The following is a 14,697-nucleotide window of genomic DNA, read 5'->3' as shown; positions in this document are numbered from 1 at the left end:
ATTAAAGTTTAGAATGTAAAATGTTATTTTTTTGCATATATATATATATATATATATATATATATATATATATATATATATATATATATATATATATATATATATATATATATATATATATATATATGGGCACTACATTTGTATTTAAACTGTTTGACATTAAATATTGGAATATGCTTACAAAATTGTGTGCATTCATTGTGCTTTTGTTATATTTGTTTTAATTCCAAGAGTTCAGATTGTAAAGGATGGCTTAAAGAAGTTTATGCTTGTAGACCATTGCATAGAAAAAGGATTCTCTTTCAAATATATTTATTATGCATCAGTTTAACCACACAAAGAAGACTTTCATTTTAAAATGTGAGTTTTATTATTTAATTAGAATAAATAAATATTTAGCCTATATTTAGAATAAATAATATTTAATATTTATTATAATAAATATAATATTTAGCCTAAATATTAATTCTTTAAGGAATCTACCCCTTCAGTTGAACCGGATGAGATGTGATATAATTTACCATAAATGGACAAGTAAGTGTGACGCCTCTGTTCAGCTGGGTTGTCATTGGCTGTGACTTTATCGCAGAACGCGCTGTGATTGGACTATCTGTTTTAACTCATATAAAACGGCGTTTCATGTTACAAAGTATGTTTTGGTGTTATTACGTCAGTAATACGTTAAGCTAACTATAAAGTGTCGCTATGTTGTGAGAAATGACTCCTTTACTGAGAACCCAACCCTAACCCTAAGCATTTCTGCACACTTCTATGAACTACAGCGCCATGTTTCCCATTGCATTGATACAATGACAGATATATGGGTAATGTAGTTTAAAAGGTTTCATAATGAAACAATAAATGTTAAGTAAATAACATATTTAATGGACAACTGGATATTAAAATATGTTCATTGTGTAAACCTATATGACATATATGAGGGCCAAGCTGAAATTGTATATTTTACTGTGAGCACTTTTAAAAAAACCTTTATGGCAGCTTTCCATATATGTCTGAAAACTGTGGCCAACATTATTTAGTAAACATTGCATATGTAGTTGTCCTGCCAATTTTCTCTGTGATACGCTAACCAGACTTTGAGTTAAAGCCATTTGAAATATGCTTTTTTTTTGCTCTTCAAGGGGCCACTACTGGGTCCCTGGAGGTGTAAGGGCAGTACAACATACACAGATCTATTCTCCTCATCACGGACAACAAACTTTGAGTCACATTTAAATATCAGAGTATTTTGTCTTTTCTATTCTAACGTCATGCTTGTGTATAGGTTTTGATATTGTAAGACCATCTGATGAAATACAGAAATATTTGAAAGAAATGTTGTAAAATAATAATTATTACGTTTTCTTTTATTTTATGGATAAACACTAATAAATATAATGGATGAACCTGCAACAACTTGCCATTATCCACTTTCCAGAGTAAACAAAAACTATTTATATTATTTACACTTCATTATTACTATTAAATATAGGACCATGCACCATTAAGTAAAATAACAAGAGACATTGTCACAATTTCATCTACACCCTCTTCACGTACCTGGCATCGAAAATGTGCATGCTTTAATTTTTATTGCAGTAGTAGATGTACCAGAATGATCAACATGGATCATCTTCAGTTAAGCTTGAAGTGTTTGTAATCCTTCCCTTTATTTCTCTGAAAACTGACATACTTGTCACAGCATGCAAGTATATACAACTTTTTGGAGCATTGTACCAAATATAATATAACCAGATAAAAAATGTTTACTTCTCAAGTAAAAATATTCTTGGTAATTAATTAGATAACCTAAATAAACTTGTTGAATGTGTATTTACTGTACCAAACACCATACACAATACTCACCATACTTTATCACTCAACACTTTATTGGAGGATACAGTATACAGTTGATAAAGTAGAATAAAGTCAAATAAGATTCAAGATATATAAAAATGGGTTTTAAAAAACACATTAACATCATATTAATCCATTCACAGCTGCTGAAGCCACACAAATGAGTGCCACATAATCCCATCCAGTCAACTATGATACAGAAAACAGATTTGATATAGTGTTGGAAAATAATGATTCATTATTACAACTAGACTGGTTTCTGTCTCTTCCCTCTATCATGTTCATGTTCTTCTTCTTCTAAACAGTTCGCCCACTTGTACCCTACAGTATAATCAATGTACAGATGATGTGATCACTGATGTTGTGTCGCCTTTTCTCAACCAGAGGAAGAAGTCGTATAATCCGGCGTTCTCCAGTCCTGGTCTAAAAGTAAAACAACAAACACAATTCATATTAAGTTTAATGTACAGTCAGGTTAACCTATGTTCTTCAGTAAACTCTCCACCTCAAAATGGGCAGAAATGCCAATTCCTGATTTAAATTTACAAAGCAGCAGTCAGTACATAAAATAATATACACATTGAAGCATTATGTATAATATTTCAGCCCATAATATTAGCCAAGTACTGAACAAAAACTAATTTACCCATATCAACAGCAACCTTTTAAACAGTAGATCTTTTAGAAAGAACTAACCAGATATTTCACATAATTCAAAGAACATTTACTATTTGATTCCTAATATGTCCCAACTCATTATCTTCTAAAGCTACCCAGAACCATCCATGGTCTACAAAACAATGGAGAAATACATGGAGTTTATAACAACTAAATGCTTTTTCCCACACTTGTCTGCTTTTATCTAAGACAAACAGACGGTGCAGTTTTTAAGAACTGAAGGCCAAAAGTGTAATAATAATTGTATCAAAAAGGGAAAACAAATATTTACCATTTTAAATAAATCCAAGATACAGAACCTCATTTGCTTATTTTAGGAGTTATTAAAATATTTAGACATGAATAATGGTACGTATTTTATCAGAGTAGAAAGAATGATCCCTGTTGAAATGAATAGTCCTTTGAGAGATCAACATCAAATTTTGTACTACATATTACAGCATCGCTTCAATACAAGACATACCAATGGACTTGCGCACTTTTCTGTCTTCTTCGGGCACAAGATGTCCATCTTCCTTCCTCACCCTAAACAAAGGACTTATTTTCTTAGCTTGCTTCGATATAAGGTCTGGTCTTTCTTCTCTTCTGTAAAACAAGAAAGTATCATTTACTCTGTGCAAATACTATTGTTTTTAAAACATATAAATTAAGACAGTTAAAAGTATGTAATAGCAAGCTATATCATAAGAATTTGTTTGAAAATGTAGATAACTCACTTGATTTTGTGATCACATAAATTATTTACATGCAAACGGGACGTTATAAACAGTGCAACTGATCTGATTAAGAAAAAATAATTGAATATCTGATGTCATGTGACCGAAGTGGCTTTTTGAGGCTTTTGCATCTGAACTCTTCATATACAAATACAGCTCTGGAAAAAAAATTAAGAGACCACTTAACATTTAGAAATCCATGTTAAGTGGTCTCTTCATTTTTTTCAGAGCTATATGTACGAGAATCATACGAATTTGACAACTTGTTAAATCTTGTGAATTATTAAGACTTCGGGAATATGTTCTTACTGATTGAGATATGGGATTTGTAAGAATAAGTAACAACAAATGCTAAATAAAATGTTTGATAAAGGGTTCAAACCAACACATACATACCATTACAAATATTTGCTGTTGCAGCTTTTGGTTTTCTCCGTTACTTCTCCACAAACAAGAATGGGTTGACTGAGTCCGAGAGGCCCTTTTGGTCTTTTCAGGTAAAAAAAAAAAAAAAGAAAGAGAGAAAAAAGTCATAATATATAATATATAGCATTATAAAGTATACTATTTAAATAACAATATTTGGATTTTACATTAAAATGCATTTAAAGCATGGTAATTGTTGTGGCTACTGTTTATTTACAACAAATATCACATTAAAAATATCAATTGTTGTGGTTACTGTTTATTTACAACAAATATCACATTAAAACTACCAATACTGTGGTAAACGCATGACAAGTGTTTTTTTGTTATTATTTTTTTTTTTATTGTGCTTCTACTACAAATCCCACGTTGGAACTACACTAGTAATTATTATTAAATATTAACAAATGTTTAAAGGTCTATAGCACGTCACGTGACAGTGTTTAATCACCCTATTAGCAAGGTGTGTTTATTTAGAAAGCAAAGAAATGCAAAGCCTCAGTGGAGATGATGACAGATACAATGCAGTGACTGAACATGATCGATAACGACAAGCAGAAAATACTTTATATCAAATATTAGGACATAATATGTATGACTACTCACCAACATGTGGCACACGTGATCTGATGCCAAACATCGCGATGTGTTCTGAATGAGACTTCTTCAGCGCGATTTCATACTGATAGAATTGCCGTCTAATGTTGACGCCAAAGGTTTCCCACTGAAAGCAATTGGGTTCCCAGTTCGTCCATCGCGTGACGCCGAGGGGTCTACCTGTGGCGTCTTCAGTGTGACGCCGGGGCGCGCGCGGCGCGCGGCGCGGATAGAGACGGTGATTGCTTTTGGGTCTTTTCTTCACACAATTCAATCGTTTGGCCTCGGAATAGTTGGACTTTTTCAATGAAGTGTGCCTGTTGTCTGTTACAGTCTGTGTTTTATATCATATAATACGCAAATGGGTAGGTTTAGGGCGGGGTGGGGTTTGACTGCTGTTTCAAACGTGTATCGTAGCGTAAATAAATGTAAATACAATTGTGCTGGCTGATTAAATTGAGAATCACACTCCAACATGTCATAATGTAAAAATTATAACCCAATATATTCCATCATAACGATAACATTCACATGCCCAACACGTCTGTTTATGACGTCCTAGGTTTCTCATTGAAATCAGTGGATTACCCAGTACGTCGAAAAATGGCGATTTAGGGGTACCCTGTGCGTCAACAGCTGACGTCAGGGTCCCTTGACCGTTCGGCAACATTTGACGAGTAGGGGTGAGACTGTGTTGATATTGTGTGTGTAAAATCAAGTCACTTTTTTGTATATAGCACTTTACAAGCAGCTTTACAGTGATAACTGGTATATAATTTTGATAAAAAGGTAAAAAGATATAAACAGACATTGTAAACCACAAAACTTTATTTGCCCACTATAACAGTGGCTCAAAAAAACAAAAACAAATAACGGTCATAATGTAGCGGTAATGTAATTAACATTGAGCAAGTGTAATTTCAACATGATCTTCAGGCTGCCAGGTGGGTGGCCAAGTCTTCCTACTGGAAAAAAGAGTCAAAACAACAAATAATAAATGAGAACTATAGTGGTGCATTAAGTTGCCATATAGGTTTACTTATTCTTACCAGGATGGACATGGCAACCAATGCACCAGCACCTCTTTACGTCCCTGTGAATTAAGTAAGAAAAAAAGAGCCAAATACAAAAAAAATCATTACATTTCCATCTTTAAACATCATTACCTCACTTACTTCATTTTTAAAGCATTCAATGTAACTTAAAAACTTTGAACAAAGCACCATTGACAGCCACCCCCATCATCCTCATGGGGTATAACTGTGGTACAGGAACACACCAGCACAAAAACAGAGACGGGTAGCTGCAGGTCGGAGTAATGGGTGTACTGAAAGGTGGCGTGCTGAAAAGTGAATGCTACAACAGAAACGAACCCTTAACCCTATCCCTAACCTTAACAGACAGCTTTCACTACCAATTATAAAGACCTAACATGCCCCAACCTTTCTCCACACCCAATGCTCCAACATGGCATGACCCACACCTGTAAAAAACACACTAAAGTAGGTTGTCATCAAAGCATGAAATATGACATTTCAATTACAATTCATAATTTAGGATTCTTATCATCTTAACCAAAACTGACCCATAAATGCAACTCAAACAAAGCGTAACAGACTGAAGTGCAACTGTACATGCTGTATAGTTAATAAATTATATTACACTGTAGAAGCCAACACTGTATAAAGTAAGCACTCCATTCAAGATGTTTAATTTTTTGCAATAAAGTACTCTTCACATTAGCATACATTCAATGTGAACTTATTAACATTACAAAGGAGCTAAATATTTTGGAATTCTGATGCATTCATAGGTTGAACAAAAACATACATTAACTACTTAATTTAATACATTTAATAAATTATTTAAATACATTTACTGTACATGAAAAGGTTATGCTATTATGAAACACAGCATTGACAGATTGTAGATACAGCTTAATACCAACCTTTCTAAGACGTGTCTTGGATACAAATTCCACTGGAAATACATCCAGAGACGCATGGAATGGACAATCTGTACAAATGTAATTTGGTTAGAAATGTATTAATTACTTAATAACTAGAACAGAAAATTACAAAGCAACCCCATTTTTAAACATCAAAAAATCTAAACAGCACTGAAACAAAAAATATAAACATCAATATTTTGAGAATTTTCCAAATGGATGACAATGTAAAATAGACTACTTATGCAAAAAGCCAAAACACTGGTCTGAAACTGTTCCTAGAGGGCCACAGCTCAAAACAGTTTTGCTCCAACCCTAATCAAACACACCTGATCCAGCTAATCAAGGGGAACATTCAAGCTTAAACCAGTGTGTAACGTTTTGCTACAGTTTCCAGGTTGAATACCATATTAAACAAAATAGACATGTTTCTTTGGAAACGGTGGGTTTAAGTGTTTTCTCTTGTTTGGTGGGTGTGTCAAAATGCCCAATCAGCAGAAACATGAATATAAGCCATGCGGTATTAAAGAGACAGGACAATGCACAATGGGTCCAAGGAAATTCTTTTACAAATGTGTCTGCTGCAGCTCGGTATACACAACAATTGAAGATATTAGAAGACATGTTTGTCATAAGAGTTTCATAGTAAAAATACAGCAAAAATATAAAAAAGAATAGCCTTCTCAGCTGCCATAGTTGAAACTTATGTCATCAGAACAGCCGTTTCCATTAAAAAAACGTTTGGCAACATTTTGTCTTGGCTAAAAGCAGCCCAGGTCTTCAACATTACTACCTGGTGTGAGTTGGAACTGGTTGTAGCTAAACTGTGCATGGCTGTGGTCCTTTCATTTTAAGACCACTGAAAACTGAATTGTTAAACATTTCTTACCTGTGTCTGTAGTTGTTTGCCGCTTTCTTTTGGCTGCCATGTTGACAGCTGATTTGCTGTAAAGTAAAAAATAAGTTTTTGGTTTGTTCAAGTACATGTCAAAGAACAGTTTTCATTGAGCCTGAGTTCACATTGTTCTTTGCTCATTGTACAGGCTTTACTCAAAGTCCCGTAAAGACACAAAGTGATCATCTTTAAAACAGTAGTGACTTTTCTAATCAATGATTGATTATATTATTTAGAAGTTGGGATTGATTTGCCATGTTGTGCGTTACACTTTCTCCCCTTAATGAATAATAGGACGGTAATGTTTTCCTATGTCTAGAGTCATTGCTTCGCCTCATCTTTTTCTACTTACCAATCTGGTTTTAATACGACTCCCTCTGTCTCTTTTCTCTCATCCATTTCATCCATCTTAAGTGCACTAATCTTTTGTTTCTTTGCCTCTTTCTTCTTCGTCTTTGCCTGTTTAGTCTTTTTTGTCACTTTCATTTCCCCTTCTTCAGGCCTCTCTAGTTCTCCCCCCCCACTTTCTGGAAGTTGTTCTTCGATCTGCTCTTCATCATCCAATCTTTCCTTCATCCTCACTTCTACATTGTTCTCTGATAAAATGTCCTCTTCATCTTCTAAAGCCTCGTTTATGTCCTGACTCTCTGTTCTATTACCCTCTGTCTCCTCTTGATCTTTTTCTGGACTTTTGAAACTCTGTTCCTCAACAGGCCTCTCTGGTTCTTCCTCCCCACTTTCTATCTGTTGTTCCACTTCTACATTGTTCTCCAGTGTAATGTCCTCCTCATCTTCTACAGTCTTGTTCAAGTCCTGCCGTTCTGCTTCATTACCTTCTGTGACCTCTTGTTCTTTTTCTGGGCCGAAACCTTAAAAAGTACAATTAAAGTCATATTAAAATACATATTAAAAAATAACTTTAAAATAAACTGCAGTTTAACGTAGTAACTTGTACAGCTACAGAACTTTCTGTACACAATAAAATTTTATACAATCATTTAAGTATCAGTGCTTGCCAATTTTTTATTTACCTTTTAAAATATGCTCAAAGAGTATGAGCATTTTTTCCATCACCTGATGTCCCTCATGTGGGAACTCAAAGGGACACTGGACCTCCGCTGTCCACTTATGGGCCTTTGAACACTTCCCCAGTAGAAGAAGAGGAACATATCCCAGCGCTTTAAGTTTTTCCATCTAAAATAGAATGTCAAATAGTACAGCTTTCAAAAATGAGAAAAAAAAAGTTCAAAACATATAGTAAAATTAGCAATAAATCCGACATGACCAGTGTCATAAGATCAAATACAGTAGAGTTAAACCTGTAGATTTTGTTTTGATTTAGTCATTGTGCATGTGCAGTAGTTCAACTTTCTCTTAGAATCAGAGCTTCTAATGGCAGCTGCAATGATGTATGACTTTCCCAAATGCTTATTAGCGCTTTTATTTATAAGAGTTCTAACATTTACATTTAATCATTTAGCAGACGTTTTTATCCAAAGCGACTTACAAAAAAGGGGAGAGCAATAGAAGCAACGAAACAGACAAGGCCAACAACCTGTAAGAGCTGTAAGAAGTCTCAGTTAATTAGCACAGTACACACGTTTTTTTTTAATTTTATTTGATTTTTTTATAGCCATCTACAATAGCCATCTACAATAGCCACCTACAACAAAAACTCACGTACGCAAAGTGCCGAACACTGGATTTTGATAGCTATGATAACAACCCATTAGGACTAAGGCTGTTGCCCCAGCTGTTGTCGTTAATGCAGATTCAGTGGCCCAATGGGTTGGTTTTGTATGGCATTCTAGCTAAACATGCAGCAATAGCCATCTACAACAAAAACTCACGTACGCAATATACAGTACACCGGATTATGATACCTATGATAACTATGTAACATACCCGGCTGAAGGCACAAATCCGGATGAGAGACGTAGATATGATCCAGGAGTGTGCGCTTTTGGTCGTTGCTGTGGTGATCAGTAAGTGCTATTCTGTATTGGTCAAGTGCAATTGGAAAAGATGTGTCTTAAGATGTTTTTTAAAAATGGCTACAGACTCGGCAGCACGAATTGAGATCGGCAGGTCATTCCACCAGGTGGGAACGGTCCAGGAAAATGTCTGTGAGAGCGATTTCATGCCTCTTTGGGATGGAACCACGAGGCGCCGCTTTTAATTTTATTAAATTACTATTTATCCATGCAAATGTATTAATGTATTATGTACTTGTTTGTAAAACATCTTTATATTATAAAGTCTCTTACATAAATGTTTTAGTTTAGAACAAAGTGTGAAGTAAAGAAATTAGGATGCTGAACTTACCATGATGGCTAAATTGTCAAGGACTTTTGACTGATTCCGTGACTTAACTGTTGTTTTAGCCCACTGATGGGCTTGGTCACGAAATTTTGCCAAACGCACTGATTGCTTATATTTAAAATCAAGCAATTTTCCACACTACAATAAGGAAAAGCATAATTAAATTGAGTATTAAAACAAATGCAATTCCATATAAATAAACAGTGTTAATTATGCACAATCACCTTAACACAAGACCGGTGTCTGCAGTTCATCTTGATCCGGCAGTGTGGACATTGGCGTAAAGTTGCACCTGGCATTTGGACTATACTAAAACAAAACAAAATGTGTAAATTTGACATAGCATAATAGATAGATATCACATACAAAACTTAAAGATAAATTAATCTTTGATAAGTATATAGTTTGAGATATATATATATATATATAGCTCTGGAAAAAAATAAGAGACCACTTAAAATTGATTTCTTGAGATATGTATGTATGTATGTATGTGTGTGTGTGTGTGTGTATATATATATATATATATATATATATATATATATATATATATATATATATATATATATATATATATATATATATATATATATATATATATATATTACATACATACATACATATCAATTTTAAGTGGTCTCTTAATTTTTTTCAGAGCTGTATATATATATATATATATATATATATATATATATATATATATATATATATATATATATATATATATATATAAACATACACACACCACCATTCAAAAGTTTGTAAATGGTAAGATTTGCTGCTTAAGAGTTTTATTTTATTATTATCAATGGTGAATAGAAAGTTTAAAATAACAACATTTATCTGAGATATAAAGCTTTTGTAAAATTATGCATTACCATTCAAGCGTTTGGGGTCAGTAAGATTAGTTTTTTTTTCCTTTTTAAGAAATGAAAGAAATTAATACTTTTATTCGGCAAGGATGCATTTAATTGATCAAAAGTTGATAGTAAAGACATTTATAATGTTGCAAATTATTATATTTAAAATAAAATACTGTTCTTTTGAACTTTCTATTCATCAAATATTTCTGAGAAAAAAATATTGTACACAATAAAAGTTTCTTGAGCAACAAATTCTCTAAAGACTCTAAAGACGGGAGTAATGATGATAAATTCAGCTTTGATCACAAAGTATAAATTACTTTGTAAAATATATTCAAATAGAAAACCATTATTTTTAATTGTACTAATATTTCACAATACTACTCTTTTTATTGTATTTTTAATTAAATAAATGCAGCCTTGGTTAGCAGAAGAAATTTATTTTAAAAACCTTAAAAGTCTACCTCTCAAAAGCAACATACTTATTAAAGAATAATAAAGACTAATTTATTTTCATGAAAAGTATTTCAGGAATGGCAAAGATAAACACCCTAAAAGAATGTGATTATTGTGCAGGGCTGTAAATCCACACATCTGTGATCTACACGTAATGCCTGGCATGGGCATACAGTAGTGTGAGCTCATCATCATAACGTAACCAAAAAACATATGATGCATCAATAAAAAGTAATGGTTGCGCACAGTTGACCCTCACTAAATGTTATCCCTAAAACATTTAATGAGAAATTATTTTAAACTGATATTAACCGCCTGACAACTGTAGGCCGACATGAGCATGCTCACTTAGAAAAGTTCGATTAATTGTATTTACAATAATTTGAGTTAGCAATAACTGATACTTTTTAAATATATAATTACATATATATGTTTTTGCTAATTACTTACTCGGTATTCTGATGATTGACGACTTGGACTATGATGACGTCGCACGAGGTGAACTTGAGCACCATACAATGAGGGGGCGGGATATGATGGCGCTAAAACAAATGCTTTTGATTGGTTTCCAAGCGGGAGTGGGTGGTTCCTAAATCAGCAAAGGAATATTTATTGCTTTATTTCTTTGTTTATTTATATATTTATTGTTTATAGTTTTATTATTACAAATACAATCACAACCAAATAAAACGCGTTTAACATTAAAAAAAAAGCAGATAGAACAAGTAAACAAGCAATAATTTATTCACATTGAATTAATGAAGCTTCTGCAAGCATTTTTCTTTCCCCGTCGGGGATTGTTTAGAATTACACTGTAAAAAAAACCCTCAAATTATTATGATCCTCAGTTGCGCTATAGATGTAGTGGCAACATTCGTCCCCACTCGAGATAATGATTGAGTAAGTTATATACAATACGTTTCTGTAAAAATAATAATAATAATAATAATAATAATAATAATAATAATAATAATAATAATAATAATAATAATTCGAAATAAGTATTCTAAATCAATATTTCTGCATGCTGCTTCGGCACATGCACGAGATGAAATCGTGAATCTTCGTCCGATTGAAGGGGCGGGACGATGATGATGATGACATTGACTATAATAAATATCTGCGTGCAATACATACGCATTGTCAATCAATGGAAGTTTAACGGGAGGGTGTCGCGTACCATACATACGCCAAATGTGACTTTGGCGTGTAAATACTACGCCAAATGAAATTGCAAACTCGTGGTATAGATACGCAGTAGCAGGAGACTGGGTTGGCCTCATCCACCTGTACAACGTCTAGTGTGTTGTATACTTCAAGAGCGTCTTCTCCGAGTGCATGCAGAAAGATAGCTACCTGTACTTTAACTTCCTTTCCTTCAGCACCACTTGCAGTCATGTATATTTGAAAGCGTTGTTCCCATCTTCTCCTGTTTTTGCTTATGTTGCCTGTTAACACCAGCGTGGATGGTAATTTGAACTGCTCCATCACTTTACCTTTCAAAGCATAGCTGCCTGCTTGCTCACGCTAGCTCAACCGTCAGCAAAATCCGTGTCTAACTTCGGCAAAAATATATTTTTTTCAACAACAAAAAAATGGCACACTGGACCAGCTTCTAACACCATGTAGTAGTTTCTGTGTGTGGTCATTCACAATGTGTGTCGTGGTGAGAGGAAGGATGACACAAAGTAAATCTGTTAACTCTTTTTTAATAACAGCCAAGGCCTCGTAACAGCCCACAACACCTTATAACACTTCATTTTATTTGCACTATTTAACATTAGTATATGTGCGGCACTATACACTACACCCACTGCTGTGATTGGCTGACATCTGCATTTGAAATGAGATTACGTGCGGAGGGGGCGTGGTTTAGCTGGAGCAGCTGCAGCGCTACCAGTCCAGAGAGAGACGGAGCTGGGAAAGATTGCTGAGGAATAAACACGAGTGAAATTTGCAACGTTATTTCTCTCACAAAATGCTTTCACCACAGCTAACAACAAGCACATGACATGAATACAGTAAAAGCTTCTGTTGAGCATAATGAGCAGCGTCATTCATACGGCAGTTTGGGCAAGTGTGCACTGCAAATAAATGTGTGATTGACCGATCCAAATATTATAAAGAGTGTACTTTGATAGCTCTCTGTAGTTTAATCATTTAAATAACAGATTTGTTTGATGCTGCTAACAAAAACGCTGTTGATGGTTTTAGTCACTGCTTGATTCACTGATGCATCAAGACGGCCAGCGGCGGGACTGACAGTTTTAAAAGATTTAGAAAGAAAGTCTGTGTGAACTTAAATGATTAGCTACACATCAGACCTCACTGATCCCAGATCAGGCATTAATGAACACTGTTACTCACTGTTTGTGGCAGTGCTGTCGAATCCATATGGTAAAGCCTGTGCTGCTGACATCGAGACTGATAAACTGAATCCATTTTCTACTAATTCTCTGGGCGGGAGAAGCAGAGGAAGGGGCGGTACCCTTTCCTGAGGACGTCATAACAGGAGAATTCAAGATCATCTCGTCTGAGCTCTCATTTTCTAAGGCAGAACTCAGTTTACACCGATCAAAATTTCTAGCGACTTAGGGACAACATTCAGGCGAGGGGGAACTCATTAATGTTGAAAAACCTCATAAAACAAAAATGTCATGCCATGGGACATTTAAGGCAGGGTGGGGCCTATTCACTTTATTATTCAATATGTTTTTACCTGTACAATAGTACCAGGCTTGCCAGCTGTCATCTGGGAAAGGCTGTCCTTCAACACAAGCAAATTTGACTTGAGAATTTCGGACCCGCTTTATAATAGGTGGCCTTGACTACTATGTACTAACATTTTAATTAATCATTTGATACAATGCACTTATTGAGTACATACATGTTTTTAAACTGTACTTAATACCTGCATGTAGTTACGTCTGTAATTCATTTCTGTAGTTACATTTGTAATTACACTTTTGGCACTTCCCTTACACCTAACCCTGCCCTTAAACTGACCCACACCACCACACCTGGGCCTAAATCTACCCGTATCCCATCTCAATACCGGCAAAAGTGTTTTGAAATACAATTTGAACACAGTAAGTACATTGTACTTATTTTTTAATGTAAGTACATAGTACTTAAGGCCACCTAATATAAAGTGGGGCCGAATTTCTAAGGTTGGCAGAAGGTTGCCATAGTAGCAATCATCTCCCTGTAGTATGTCTAATGTGACAGCAAGAGTTCTTGACACTACACAATATTTCTTCAGGAACTGATACTCTCGCTCAGCGATGCCCTTTAAACTCAATCTAGAAAAAATGATGTTTAAATCTCTGATTGGGATTTCTGTGATGAGAGACAAGGCGTCATGAGTCGAGTTCCAGCGTGTAGCAGGGGGTATGATGAGCTTTCTTTTTAGCCTTCACAACCTGGTCTGAAGCCACAGTAGAACGGCTAGTTTTTGTCCAGAGAGCTGCACACTTGACTAAAGCACTTCTTTAAACTGCTTTACAGTCATTGTTACTGGTCAGCCATTTCTACAGGTCATTTTTTGAGATGAGGTTTAGCGTATGTGGTGCACAACGCAGATGAGGCGGCAGTGAAAATGTTTCATCTGATTCTGAGAAGACTGCTTCAGCAACATCAGTAAAAGTGACCTCATCCTCCTCATCAGATGGCTCGTCAGGGTCTGACCCATCATCAGGATGGGATTCAAACAGTCTAAAGGCTTTCACAAAATTGCTGCCATTATCGGTGACATGCTGTTACTTTATGTGATAGTCCAAAGGCTGAATGAACTTGTTCAATTTCGCTAGCTATGACATCGTAAGCGTGTCTTCCTCTCACCCTCTTGCAGGCAAGAGCAGCCTTCTCCCGTTTAAAAATAATGCTGTCTATCGTGCACTGTCATTCCTAAATAACTTTTGTTGTTGGCGGACCAAATGT

General features: G+C 34.8%; 2 protein-coding genes and 1 long non-coding RNA gene across 5 annotated transcripts in view; 1 reads left to right on the top strand and 2 right to left on the bottom strand.

Moving 5' to 3' along the window:
* The window catches only part of LOC137071174 (Fc receptor-like protein 5), a 250,913-nt gene that overhangs the window by 148,235 nt on the left and 87,981 nt on the right, over positions 1 to 14,697 (top strand). The window lies entirely within an intron of this gene.
* LOC137087457 (uncharacterized) lies at positions 2,006 to 4,572 on the bottom strand. The gene is made up of 4 exons (XR_010907535.1): positions 4,284 to 4,572; positions 3,648 to 3,740; positions 2,999 to 3,120; positions 2,006 to 2,280 (listed from the first exon to the last, which is right to left on the bottom strand). It is a non-coding gene; the product is annotated as an uncharacterized lncRNA (long non-coding RNA).
* On the bottom strand, positions 5,092 to 13,191 carry LOC137087421 (histone-lysine N-methyltransferase, H3 lysine-79 specific-like). 3 transcript variants are annotated; one of them, XM_067452058.1, is made up of 10 exons: positions 13,126 to 13,191; positions 11,209 to 11,347; positions 9,664 to 9,748; positions 9,443 to 9,577; positions 8,149 to 8,311; positions 7,470 to 7,986; positions 7,112 to 7,167; positions 6,223 to 6,290; positions 5,324 to 5,367; positions 5,092 to 5,239 (listed from the first exon to the last, which is right to left on the bottom strand). In XM_067452058.1, exons 2-10 carry the CDS (start codon positions 11,271 to 11,273, stop codon positions 5,173 to 5,175), a joined length of 1,200 nt encoding a protein of 399 aa, XP_067308159.1. In that variant the 5' UTR covers positions 11,274 to 11,347; positions 13,126 to 13,191; the 3' UTR covers positions 5,092 to 5,172. The 3 variants fall into 3 exon arrangements, with proteins under 3 accessions (XP_067308159.1, XP_067308162.1, XP_067308161.1); XM_067452061.1 differs by having other exon boundaries at positions 5,092 to 5,236; XM_067452060.1 differs by lacking the exon at positions 13,126 to 13,191 and having other exon boundaries at positions 11,209 to 11,368.

Source organism: Pseudorasbora parva, chromosome 1 (assembly GCF_024679245.1).
Source record: "Pseudorasbora parva isolate DD20220531a chromosome 1, ASM2467924v1, whole genome shotgun sequence".
Taxonomy (NCBI): Eukaryota; Metazoa; Chordata; class Actinopteri; order Cypriniformes; family Gobionidae; genus Pseudorasbora; species Pseudorasbora parva.
Note: the sequence above shows the minus strand (reverse complement) of the source record. Positions and strands in the feature narration are given on the sequence as shown.

Coding starts and splice junctions, on each gene's coding strand:
- LOC137087421 (XM_067452058.1), bottom strand. CDS start 11,273: ATGGTGCTCAAGTTCACCTCGTGCGACGTCATCATAGTCCAAGTCGTC. Junction 9,749..11,208: donor GTCAATCATCAGAATACCGA/GTAAGTAATTAG, acceptor GTTTTGTTTTAG/TATAGTCCAAATGCCAGGTG. Junction 5,368..6,222: donor CCAAGACACGTCTTAGAAAG/GTTGGTATTAAG, acceptor CTTAATTCACAG/GGACGTAAAGAGGTGCTGGT.